The sequence below is a fragment of the Gopherus flavomarginatus genome, chromosome 10, assembly GCF_025201925.1.
Source record: "Gopherus flavomarginatus isolate rGopFla2 chromosome 10, rGopFla2.mat.asm, whole genome shotgun sequence".
NCBI lineage: Eukaryota > Metazoa > Chordata > Testudines > Testudinidae > Gopherus > Gopherus flavomarginatus.
In genome coordinates, this window is record NC_066626.1 from 72,479,431 (window position 1) to 72,493,434 (window position 14,004).

Consider the following 14,004-nt stretch of genomic DNA (forward strand, 5'->3'; position numbering starts at 1 on the left):
ACATCTAACACCACTTGCAGCGCTGGTTGCTGTAAGTGTGGCCACTCTGCAGCGCTGGCCCTATACAGCTGTACTAATACAGCTGTAACAACCAGCGCTGCAAAATTGTAGATGTAGACATACCCTAAGTGTCCTGGTGTGCCAGCTGCTTATCCTGACGGGCCAGGATAGCAACTGGTGGGGAAATTTGGGGGAGGAGGGAGCTGGGGGTCAGGGGAGTAGCCCCTGTGACCACCCCCCACATGACCCCATCCTTAGGCTGGGACCCCTCCACTCTCCCCATCTCATCCCTTCCCACCTTATCTGGGGAGGGCCAGGGGAGGATGTCTCAGGCCTTGCTGGAGCTGTTCTGGCAGGCTGGGCGGCACAGCAGCAGCCTGCTCGAGTGGGCCAGACCAGGCGGCATGGCTGCAGCATGTTCCAGAGAGCTGGGCCAGGTAGCATGGCCTCAGTGGGCTCTGGCGGGCCAGGCGACGCAGCCGCAGCCTGCTCTGGGTGGCGGGGCCGAGCGGCATAGCTGCAGCCTGCCAGCGCCGGAGCTGCAGCTGCTTCCGAAGATGGGGAGAGCCCTGCCTCTTCCCTTCTGGCTCTGCTGCCTCTCCTTGCTCCCTCTGTTGGGGGGAGGGGCTGTGTCCCACCTCTCCCTCTCCATACCCTGTTCATAAGCCGACCCCCTTCTCTGGTGCTTCCCTTTTTTACAAAAAAAATTCTGCTTATGAACAAGTATACACAGTTTTTCATTCCAGTGTATGCTTGGCAAATTCTTATATCTCGATATAGTTATGAAAGTGACTGGAAATCTGATCAAATTGGATTTGCTCCAAACATTTCCCAAAAGAAAAGCAAGTGAAACTTGTGGTTAAAGCTGAAGTACAAACTTTGAGGAGCTACAAATTGTATGAACAGGTAAGTGATCCTTCAGCTAAAGAGTAGAGATCATGAAATAACGGAGGCTTCATACTGATGAGTTAAGATCTGTTACATTTATAGGTATATTCTTGAAATGTTCCTCACTTCAGATCCAAACTGACTTTGCCACACATTTGCTGCTGTACTTGCTTTTTATTGTTGATAATCATAATAATAAACTTAACCTTTACAAAGCACTTTTCATCTGTAGATCTCAAACTACTTTAAGGAAGACAAGTGTCTTTATCTCCAATACTACAGATAGGAAAAAACAAGGGACAGAGAGATGATATAATTTGCTCAAAGTCCCATAACAGGTTAATGCCAAAGCCAGGAATAAAAATCTAATTCTACAGAGTCCCTAGCAACTTTATCATCCACTGGGCCATGCTGCTTTAGTCACATCAAATATGTGCTATTTATGGTAAAGAAATGACTGTCTTATTTTACCCTTTGTGCATAAATAATTTTCCAGCCTCTCTCGCTGTGGTTGTTTCTTCAATATTATGGTCTATATTTGGGTAGAGAGATGTGTTCTTACTTGTTGAAAGTTTTAATTCATTTATTTTTAATTATATTGCATAACTTAAATTCAGTTGTTGACACAATGGACTACTATGGAAATCTGACTGCCTGATAATAATAAATAATAATTGGAAATATACCAAATCTCCTAGAACTTGAAGGGACCTTGAAAGGTCATTGAGTCCAGCCCCTTGCCTTCACTAGTAGGACCAAGTACTGATTTTTGCCCCAGATCCCTACATGGCCCCCTCAAGGATTGAACTCACAACCCTAGGTTTAGCAGGCCAATACTCAAACCACTGAGCTATCCCTCCCACCTTCCATGCCCCCGTGTGAATACAGATTTTATAAAAGGAAATTCTGACCTCAACATCTTAAAATACTGTTGAAAATACTGATACATATTAGAAATGTATTGATATTTTTTGCATAAAACATTGAATCTGAGTCACATGCAACTGGCATTACATACCAATTCTTAGAAAGTGTTAGTATTTATATCCACATGTATTTTCAGCAACACAACGTAGCCCAAGATATTGAAACTGGCATTGTGCCATGTTATATAGTTATCTTGGGTCAAAGTACCCCATTTTACATTAATTAATGTAATGAGTTCTATACAAGCAAACTAACAATGGACATGTGATAAATGAAGGGGGGGAAGGAGCAGCTCCCTTTTATGGACACCCACCCAGCCAGTTAGTTACTGTTCTCTACTTGCTTTACCTGTAAAGGATTAACAAGTCCACAGGTAAAAGGAAGGGAGTGGGCATCAGACCAAATGAGCCAATGAGAGGACTAGAACTTTTTAAAATTGGGGAAACGTTTTCCCCTGTGTGTGTCTGTTGTTCTCTGGAGAGAGGAGACACATAGCAGCAATGCTATAAGAAGCTTTAAGCCAGGTATGGAAATCATCAGATCACACCTAGAACTACTTATGTGAAACCCGAGATATTTAAGTAAATCACGGAATGTCTAGGAAGATGCGATTAGGATTATTTCTTTTATTTCTCACTGGCTTGTGGACTCCTCTGTGATAACCCCCAAATGCTTTTGTTTTGCTTGTAACCTTTAAGCTGGACCTCAAGAAAGTTATTAAGTTCCAAATGTATTTTCTTCTTTTTTTGTTTTTAATAAAAGTTACCTTTTTTAAGAACAAGATTGAATTTTTGAGTCCTAAGAGATGTGCGTATGTTGTTTAATTAGCTGGTGGCAACAGCTGATTTCCTTTGTTTTCTTTCTCAGCTCTTTCCTGGATGGGGGGTGTGTGTGTGTGTGTGAAAGGACTTGAGGGTACCCCACAAGGAGGAATTCCCAAGCGCGCCTTCCTGCGTCCCAACGGATTTTTTGCACTTGGGTGGTGGCAGCATCTACCCATCCAAGGTCAGAGAAAAGCTGTAGCCTTGGGAGTTTAATACAAGCCTGGAGTGGCCAATATTAATTTTTAGAATCCTTGCGGGCCCCCTCTTCTGCACTCAAAGTGCCAGAGTACGGAATCAGCCTTGACATCACTATTCTAGCACAGACAATGGAAACAACTATTTTAGAGTTCAGTGTGTATACAAAACTGTTTTTGGAAGTCAACGAAGAATTTAGCTTAGTATAATTTAAATAATGCATATTAAAATTTATCAAAAGAAAATTCAAGCTTTCTTCAATTGTATTGTAATCAGTTATCATTCTTATATATGTTTCCAAATATGCTTTCATGTCAATTCTGCTGAAAATATCTTAACTCTCCACATCCCCGCACTAATGACAGAAAGCAAAAGCCATGCTGTATACAAGGAAGAAAAGCCTTTTGAATAGCAGCCTGAACATAAACTACTGTTGATTAAAGAAAACATGAACTAGTCATTGATTTTTAATATCATTGTTAAAGGTCTCTAAGCAATTTTGTAGGAAATCTCTTTAGATCACGTCATGCTTATTTAAAAGGAATTAGGTCAATACTTTATAAGCAAATGCAGGAAACCACCACATTGCTTTGACCCCTTTTTTCAATATATTAACACCATCTTCCTCCCTATTTTAGCTAGAGATTTATAAAATTGCCACACATACTGGTGATGGAAAATTGGTTTAGACACTGTGGGTGAAATTTTTCAACTGAAATCTTTTATCAGCAAAAAATGCAGATTCATTGACAGAAAAATGTTTCACAAATTCATGTCAGTTTCATTGAACTGCTCATTTAAAAAAATCCAAAAATTTGACAAGTTTCATTTAGATGTTTTCCGTATGAAACATTTCATTTTTTATATGAACCAACTTTTTGTTGTAAAATTTACTTTTACTTTATTTTTTAAAATGCAAAAACAATAAATAAAAAAGTTGAGATTTTGACCAAAAATCACCAAAAAAACATTTTGTTAGACCAAAAACATTTTCTGACTTTTGAAATTGCCAACAAAGATTTGCTCAGTTCCTCTACTCAGATCTTAAGGGCTTCTTTCTTCCACTTCACTTTAGGGAGAATAATCATACCTAATAACAACTTCCCCTTAAACATGCCAGGAACTAGTCTACTGAACTGAGCAGAAGTCCAGGAGCTCCAGAGTTTTAACTCCAGCTCTGACATCAATTCCCTGGTGTTGGATTGGCCAAGCAGCTTGGGCCTAAATTTTCAAAAACAGGCCACCAGACATCACTCAGTTAACCGCTTCTTGATTGCTTCAGCAGTCCTGACTACTCACCTCATTGAGTCTTGTAGACACTACCAAACATATACCATCTCCTTCTGAATAGCATTCCTTTCATGGGAGTAGCCTTCCACAGGTACCTGGCTCATCCTCCATAATATTCTGATTGAGGTTTGCTTCCTCATCCAAGTAGCTGGCTTTCCTTTTGGAACAGCTCCCCTCCTGACTGCTCAGACCAGCAGCATCAGATGAGTTCATCCTGATATCTGGGCAGTTTCAAGATGTTGCTGCAACCTATCAAGCTTGTGTTTTTGCGCATGTAGGGCTTATGAGAAAGATGTTTGTATATACTAATGGACATAGGAGGCACCCAGGAAAAGAAATTTGACACCACTGAAGCTCTCTGGGAAGGAGTGGAGTGGAAGTGAACACACAAATCTTGGAGGAGAAACCTGCGTAGGGAGCAGAGAACTCCTCTACAGGTACCACTGCACATTTATGCTAGCTTCTGCAAAAATTATTTTGAACCTAGATCTCTCAGCCTTAAAATCCTCACAGTAATACAGGAATGATAGCACTTGCTTCCCAGTGGTGTTGTGAAGATTAGTTAATAAATCCAAAGTACCCTGAAGATGTGAAGCACTACACAGTAATTGCTACAAAAAATACCAAGATAAATTGTTTCAGCTATAAATAGTGCTCATCTTCCAAACACAAAAAAGTGCAAACAACATCCTTGACCTCTAATGTCACTGTTGCTCCATTGATTGAGCACACAGAGATGCTTCCACATTAAATAGCCATCTCACAATCCTTCCCCAAAGCCCAAGTGCCACTAGGCAGTGGCCTGCATTCAATCTTCTATACTTTGGCTCAGTTATATTCTATACCCTCAAACTTTTAATTAAACAAAAAAGTTCAACCAAATCAATTTAAACGTGCTGTTTCTCCCACTTACTGTGAAGTGCAGAGGTCATATGCATATTGCATCATTACATTTAGGAATAATCTGCATGAAGCCCTATACATTAGTACTTTAAAAAGCTTGTGCATTTTCATCCATAAGAATGTATTTTATAAAGATATATCACTGGTATTCAATATACAAAGACCTACATCAAACAGGCATACTGCATATGTTTTATATTACTTTTTTACAAAAAAGAGCTGCTTATAAAAAGAAATGCCTGTCTAGTAAAGAAATTGGGAAGTTGGGCCACAGAGGAAAAATAAATCGTGTAAGCAGATATAAATTAGGGCCTAAATCCTTAAAATCCCCTTTTAAAGATTTGCCAGTACTCATTAAAGCTAGAACTGCTATTCAAGGCAAGGTTTTGTTTTCTCAAAAAGGTGTTCAGATACTACAGTGATGTGCACATTAAAAGAACTTAGACAGAAAATAGATAGAAAATCTACCATAGGAAAGGAGTAGTTTTATTTGGATACTTTATAAAAAAACAAATGTACAGAACTGCTTATTATGAAGGCAATAACAATACATCTATTTTAAAGAGAGCTCTAAACTATCAGATTAAAAAGAATAATCTAACCTTTAACTACACACTGGTTTAGGAGATTTCATGCCAAATCCTAAAATATGTACTTGTACACAGGAATGAGGTAAGAAAGACTTTTAAAGGAAAGCTTATTGCACTGAAGTGCTACAGTAACATTACTGTCTACTCTGGACACTGTTGAAGTTATCGCGAGTTGAAGTAATTTTCCACCTCACGGGAGGTGCTCACCATCTTGGAAGACTGGGCTCTAATTTTGTCAAGCTCCTTTTAGCTCTACTAGATATTCAACAATGGTCAGCCCAAAAATCATCCAAACAATCTTATTCACGGAAAGTTTCTAGGAGAGTCCATGAATTACACAGAAGTGGCAAAATGCTTTTCAATATATCAGGGGTCGGCAACCTTTCAGAAGTGGTGTGCCTAGTCTTAATTTATTCACTCTGATTTATGGTTTCGCGTGTCAGTAATACATTTTAATGTTTTTAGAAAGTCTCTTTCAATAAGTCTATAATCTATAACTAAACTATTGCTGTATGTAAAGTAAATAAGGTTTTTTAAATGTTTAAGAAGATTCATTTAAAATTAAATTAAAATGCAGAGCCCCTCCGAACTGGTGGCCAGGACCCGGGCAGTGTGAGTGCCACTGAAAATCAGCCTGCGTGCCGCCTTCAGCACGCATGCCATAGGTTATCTACCCCGCAATATATTTTAACATGAGTTATAAGGTAACACTTGCGAAACATCTTTAAGTGGGAAGGAAACAAGGCACAGAAAGACAAAAACTAAGGTAGAGACAGAGACATCAAAATTCTTGCTATAAAAGTTAAACAGTGTGACCTTCCTCGTGACTTAAAAAAACAAAAAACCTCACAAGTGCACCTGATCATAGAGGAAGGATTTACAATAATCCTGCAGCCCAGGATCAGAAGATCCCTTTAAGAAAAAAGGAATCTGGAATTCTGCTACAAATAGTACTGATGGTGACTCAGTGGTCGTAATCTTTCACCTCAGATTCAGCACTGATCCAGTACCCCAGCATGATGACTGAGACTATGTTGCTAAAGACACCTTCTTTAGTATACCATATAAAAGCAAGGGCACTGATCAGTCAGGTCTTTCAAAAAAAACTTGTAATGAATCTTTAAAAATAATAACGGCTGAGATTTAATATAATAATCATAGCTTCAACTCTAACAACTCCTGGGTCCTTGGAAAAAAACATTTTACTTTCGCCTTTTTCCTGATCCGTGAAATGGAGATACTCCCCCCAACCCACCGGTGTACAGTGAGGATTGGAGATAGTCAGATTGTATGTGGCCTCCACTTGTGTAATTTTCTATGTATATATGCACTATCCCTGGTGTGTGTAAGCCAACATATTTTGCCCACAAAAATTCAACCAGAGGCACATACAGAGAGGTGAGATCTATCATATTCATGCATTGATGCTTCATTCAAAATTAGATTCAATATTTGTAAAGCACTTTGAAGATGAAAAGTGCTATGTTAATGTCATTATTACTAATGCACTTTGTGGATACAAAGCAGACCAAAATTAAGAAAAGCTGTTAAATCTGTTTCTCTGTATTTTTACCTTCCCCTCAAACTAACCTGGTTCCTTTCAGTTTATCCATCAAGATAGTTTACCACGAGTCCCATTCCAGTTACAAGAATCCACCTGCAAATTACAAAAGCCTACCAGTGTCCCAGAGAAGACATGCTCTCCAATAAACACATTGCAGTCTCGCAATCATTAGTCAATCGCAAAAAAAGCCACACTGACAATCACTGACTGACTGTTTCTTGTGACAATTCTGCCCACAAAAAATAACATTTTAGAAGTTATTGTGTACTCGCATGTTTCTTTATATCTTTTCATTTGCCTACAAAAACTCCTTTCCAAATCTTTATTAATTTCATTTTTAAACAGAGTAATTGTGGGAGAGCACTAACATTAGTAGTTTTTCCTTGAGAGTACACAACTGTCAGTTTAAGTTCTGTTTAATTTTAAGTTTTGTTTTTTTTTTTTTTTTTTTTTTACACAATTCAGTGGTTCACTTTTTTTTCTTCCATTTTACAGTCCCGCAGCTGTATGTTGAGTAAACAAAGATAAGGTGAGGCTGCTTTATTTCTCAAGGATCCTACATAGTGTGCTGACTCCAACTAAAGGCTGGTAAGGAAAAATTGATATACCAGTTCTGTTTTAGATCACCATCTATGTAATTAATTTCACCTACAGAAAGTAGTCTGCTTTGTTCTCGTATGTAGGCAGGGACAGGAGACTTATAAGTCTGGCTCACTGCATTAATTCAGAAAACGAAATTTTTGTACAAAGTTACCTTTCTGTAGGTGTGTAATGATGGAACAGACAAGCACAAAAAGTAAAAACTGCTAGTCCATTTTTTCACCTGTGATGAAGAACGGGGGAACACCACACAGTTTAGGTTCCACTGGATTAATTAGTTCAAGGTTTTAGTTAATTTTTAATAATTTATTTAATCTTTTGAATTCTAAGTTCCCAAAGCTGCCATTTTAACTCTATGTATTCACCACTACCATATACTCATAATACCATCACTGTTTTATTCAGAACCACAGCTATTCCCCAAAAAGGTACTACTTAATACTCTAAAAACATAATTATTATAATCCAGACAAATTTTTTAATTCTTTTATCATGCTTTTAAAAGCTGGTCAAAGACATTCTTACTTAATAAGCTTCAAATCCTTTTTTTGTCCATCATTACAAATCAGCGGATGAAAACTCAGATTATTATATTTAATGTATTTATCATCAGGATTGGGTTCTCAAAACAAATCATAATATAGTTTAATTAAGATGGCAAATATTTGCCTACAATATCAGTTGTTTATAAAATAGACCCAAAGAACAATAAAAATCATCTCTTTTTACGGTTTTACATTGTTCTAGGTACCTGTGGTTAAAGGCAGGTGAGTGACACTAGTAAGACAGGTGAGAGAGAACCAGGTGGATGCCAGTGTTGCACCAAATAGCAGCAGCAGTAGTATAAGTTTCAGCATGCCCCTGATAGAATCTGCAAACCTGAAATAAAAGCACAAATCTCATAAATTCAAATGTTATTTTTCAAGTTATTTAAGCATGACACTTTACAGTAAAATAAATACACAATGATGCACATTGGAAAAAATAACCCCAACTATACATACAATATGATGGGGGCTAATTTAGCTACAACGTGTCAGGTTAAAAAAGATCTTGGCGTCATCGTGGATAGTTCTCTGAAGATGTCCACGCAGTGTGCAGAGGCGGTCAAAAAAGCAAACAAGATGTTAGGAATCATTAAAAAGGGGATAGAGAATAAGACTGAGAATATATTATTGCCCTTATATAAATCCATGGCATGCCCACATCTCGAATACTGTGTACAGATGTGATCTCCTCACCTCAAAAAAGATATTCTAGCACTAGAAAATGTTCAGAAAAGGGCAACTAAAATGAATAGGAGTTTGGAGAGGGTCCTATATGAGGAAAGATTAAAGAGGCTAGGCCTCTTCAGCTTGGAAAAGAGGAGACTAAGGGGGGATATGATAGAGGTATATAAAATCATGAGTGATGTTGCGAAAGTGGATAAGGAAAAGTTATTTACTTATTTTCATAATAAAAGAACTAGAGGTCACCAAATGAAATTAATAGGTAGCAGGTTTAAAACAAATAAAGGAAGTTCTTCACACAACGCACAGTCAACTTGTGGAACTCCTTACCTGAAGAGGTTGTGAAGACTGGGACTATAACAATGTTTAAAAGGGAACTGGATAAATTCATGGTGGCTAAATCCATAAATGGCTATTAGCCAGGAAGGGTAAGAATGGTGTCCCTAGCCTCTGTTCATCAGAGGATGGAGATGGATGGCAGGAGAGATCGCTTGATCATTGCCTGTTAGCTTCACTCCCTCTGGGGCACCTGGCATTGGCCACTGTCAGTAAACAGATACTGGGCTAGATGGACCTTTGGTCTGACCCGGTATGACCGTTCTTATGTTCTTACATTCTCACTATATAATCCAGAAATTAGAAAAGACCACTGCACCTTATTCTGAAACTGCTAGAAGGAGTTATATATAATGGTGATTTTTGTCATGGTTAAACTGAAGCCTGACTTGAGTCCACAGCAGTTCAAAAAAGTCTGCCTCATCAATTCAGGATCATTGGCATACAGGAAGGATTCTTGTTTGCAGTTCTTAGAATGTAAATCCTCTTGGGCAGGGACCATATTATTTTTAAATATCTGAACAAACACCATGCTCTAAAACTGGAAAATAACTTTAACCTCTGCTTTGAAATCTTTCTTTACACAGTCTCACAACCACAATTCAAGATTTCTCTGCTGTTTTAAAAGTATCTTCACAGCTCCAATATACAAAACCTCATAAAACATTACACTCACTCCCTACCTCTTCCTTATGCTTGACTCCTATGTATTTTTGCCAGATCACAGTTATCCTCAGGATCATCTCTGCTATTATAACACATTTTAAAAATTAACTCTTTGCTGCCATTCTCTGACATCTCCTTGCAGACATCTAGCTGCTAGATGAAGCTCAACATGGCTAAAATGGAGCTCTTGATCTTCCCCATCAAGCTCTCCCCATTACCTCTTTTCTCAATCACTATGGATACCACCACGCCTCCTGTCACTAAAGCCCATAACTTAGGTATCATCTTCAACTTGGACCTCCCTCTATGTCCTCATATTCAGGCTATGTCTAAACCTTGCTGATTCTTTCTATCTAAGATCTGTAAGACACGGCCTTTCCCATTCATCCACAGCTAAAACCCTGATCTAGACTTTCATCGCCTGGTGAAATTACTGCAACATCCTATTCTCTGGCCTTGATAAATGCAATCTTCATATCCACGCAGAAAGCTGCTGTAAAGATAATTGTCCTAGCCTGGTGCTTTGACCGTATCACCCCTCTCTTTGCATCACTTAACTTGTTCCCTTTTCTTGATTAAATCAAAACTACTTGTGTTCACTTACCCATCCAATCATCTTTCATTTGCTATCAAGATGCTGACTCCCGCCTTTGACTGGCCCATGATGCCAGTGTCTATAGCCCACTTGTTAAATTTTCAAACAAGTCTTTTTGTACTTTCTCCTACACTGCCCCCTGAGAATTTGGAAGAGCCCCCTGTAAACGTCTGCAAAACTAACTCATTATCCTCCTTGACAATCCTAGTTCACTGTGATGCCTAGAAAAAGCTTGAGGACATTTAGCCTGTTGGTATGCCGAGAACGCAACCTATCATGCTGGCAAGTAGTGTCTCACTGTTTATTTCTACTTCCCTCATCTGTGTTTGTCAGGCTGTATCCACCTGTTGTCTCATTTATTACTTTGACTGTAAGCTCTTTGGGGCAAGAACTGTCTTTTTGTTCTGTATTTACAACACTCAGCACTATGAGGACCTGGTCCATGACTAGGGTTCCTAAACACGACAGTAATTCAAATAAAAATGAATAATAATAATAATAATTCAAAACAATTCAGTCAATGGTGACACAGTCTTGCTTTGTATATTTGCAAGGGAAACTTAAAAGATAGTTCAGATAGTGTTTTTCAGCAGCTAAACATAAGAGGAAAATTTAATTTTTTTCCCCCAAAGCAGATCTCTCTCAGAACAAAATCACATCCTTACTTACATGGCTGCTTGCCAGTCAGTGGCATTTAGACTTAAGGGTGCATTGATCAATTAGTTTACGGCAACTTGCTTGATTATGTGCAAGCGTAAATATGTATTTATTTCATTCAAGCTAGACTGAAGAGCTAGGACCCATTTTTGTGGAAAAACTCACAAAATTTCCGGTTATTCTCAAATCCCCAATACTAATATCACATGAAGTCATTGTAATAAAGAACAACATGCTGTGTATAACAAGAGGATAAGTTGGGTCCTATAAACCCAAATGAGTTAATGATGGAGGTCTCAGTAAATAGGGCAAGCAGAAACCCTATGCTCAGACACTTGCACCTGGATACAAAACTAAATAAGATCTATTAAACAGTTTGCAGGGGCACTCAAATTTTTTGCACCTTTTGTATTTATTAAAAAAAAACCCAAACAATCCAGCTGAGCACTGAACCCTCAACACAATTAGTACTGAAACTGTTCTTTTCAAAAGGGATTTTAACACTGGTGCAAACTTAGAAAAAACATTTGAGAGGGAGATGTTATTCAATTTGCTAGTAATTTTTTGTAGTTCCCTTGCTATTATTGAAATTATGTCTGAAAAACTTCTCTCCTTTTAGCTCAGTTTTAATCCTCCTGTTGGATTCGGGTAGTGTGGTCCAGGAAGTTTGGAATGATGAAGACATCCTAACTTGTCTGCTAATTGCCTTATTTTCCCCTGTTAAAAAAAGAGTTGGGTGAGTATTTTAAGGTCCAATCCTACATGGCCCACCTGATATAAAAGGTAACACTATATACAGCTTGAAAGTTGGGAATGCCACCTTTAAGTAATGTTTCGCAGTTTATCGAGCATGGGAGTTCTATGAAATATTGGATCTTAAGACCACATCTTTCCTCTTATTTTGTCCTTCCCTCTATTTCAATTCCACTCTGAACTTATAAGTCAATAACTGGTAGAGCTAGAATCAATGCTGTATATCATCTTAAAGCTTGTAATCCCAGCCTTCAAATAGCATAGAGTATTAACTTCTAACTGCAGAAGTTTAGCTGTTCATGCTGGATTTGAAGGGGGGAAGAAGAAAGTAATCAGTTTGACCAAACTTTAAAATCACAAGAGTCAGTTTATTTATTCATTTTTTTCTGTATTTTTGTCATTAAACTGTGAATCTTCTCAGAAGTGTCACAAAACATGAACTTCATATTCGTCCCATGGAGCAAAGTTTGAGGGGTTATTTTGCTGCCAACATCAGTATTCCATTTCTAAAGATAAGCAGGGCTACATATGCTGCCTAATAAAAAAAGTGGATGAAATATCAGATTGGGGGTGGGAGAGTGGGGAAAAATGGAGTCAGATATTTTCTCCACTTTACTGTACTAAGCAGTTGCAGCTGTCTTTTAATATAGGAAGAGAAGCTGCTGTTGAAATTAATAGCAGTAACAGGCATCTCAGATTTTGCTAGGAGTAAAAGTTGACATTTGCCCCTTATTTGGTTCTAAGTTTCACAAAACTGTTTAATTAAGCAAAAATGGAGAAAACATAACAAATAAGGTCACACTCAGTCCTTTAAGGGCCTGTATTTCACCTCTGGTGAACTCAGTATGACTAGTAAAAATGCTTGCAAGACCTGTAAACTTTTCACAGCACTGGTCTCAATCCGATGATCAGAAAGAAAATTTTTGTTTCCCAGTCCCAGCAGCTCTGTCACTTACAACCATGCAGCAACACACCAACACCATCTTTCATGACCAAGCAAATCCACTTGTGCTGGATCCTGCAGTTAAGGCCTAAATGTATGTTGCTGAGAAAAGTCTGTTGCTAGGGAAATTATCACCAAGTCACAACATTTCAGCATTTTGACATCACTGCAGGATAAAAGCAGAAGGAAATGCTCGGCTGTGAAGGACAAAAATCCAGAAATATCTGAGATCATTAGCAAACGTGACAAGAAAAATTCTAGGGGAAAAGGAGATAGATTTATGTTTCAGCGCGATAATAAAACATGAATGTCACTCTTTAAAGTTGCTTTGCTTGAAACCAGTCTCATTCTACCTCTGCCAGCAAAGAGTACAACATCTGCCAATTGCCCAAAATATCCCAGACTTTTCCATCATTAAAATGCATCACACAAATTAACCAAACATGTCTAGTTCAGGATTGTACGGGAGTAGAGAGAAGTAGGGTTTATTTATATACCTTGTGGGAAAAAACTCCTCATACCACAAAAAGCAAAGAGATTTGGGTCCTGATTTTCAATATGAGCCTTCCTTTTGAAGGGGCACAATTTAATACCCACAGTGAATTGGAGGCACAAACGCTACCATTGCAGGCAGCAAGTGGTTAAGATATCTACATGGTTGCATTTGCGTCATCAAAAACTGAAGCCAAATTTGAAAAATCAGGCACTTTGTATGCAGTCAAAGAATTAAATCATGTTAATGAAAGGGTAAAATGATATCTAGACTTTATGATTTGAGGAGAATAAAGTAAAGAAAACACTATCATTCTTAAATGGTAACATTTTTGGTTTTACAAATTAACAGCTGGTAGAACACTCCCCCTCCCCAAAAAAAAACAACCCCCCCAAGCCCCCTAAAAACTAAAAACAAAAAAACCCACCTTACCACTGGCTGTTAAGAGAGATAGCTGCTTGCCTGGAAAGTCACAGTCTTGACACTGAAATACATCAGCTTGTCATACTTGACAAGAATCATTACCTAATTTTCCTAATTATAACTTTCAG

At 38.2% G+C, this 14,004-nt stretch overlaps 1 protein-coding gene across 2 annotated transcripts in view; it reads right to left on the bottom strand.

The window, feature by feature from the left end:
- SLC49A4 (solute carrier family 49 member 4) overlaps window positions 1–14,004 on the bottom strand; it is a 136,600-nt gene that overhangs the window by 18,155 nt on the left and 104,441 nt on the right. For both annotated transcript variants that reach the window (XM_050917092.1, XM_050917093.1), the window contains one exon: window positions 8,533–8,660. In XM_050917092.1, the coding sequence (XP_050773049.1) occupies window positions 8,533–8,660 (128 nt within the window). The remainder of the gene's footprint in view (window positions 1–8,532; window positions 8,661–14,004) is intronic.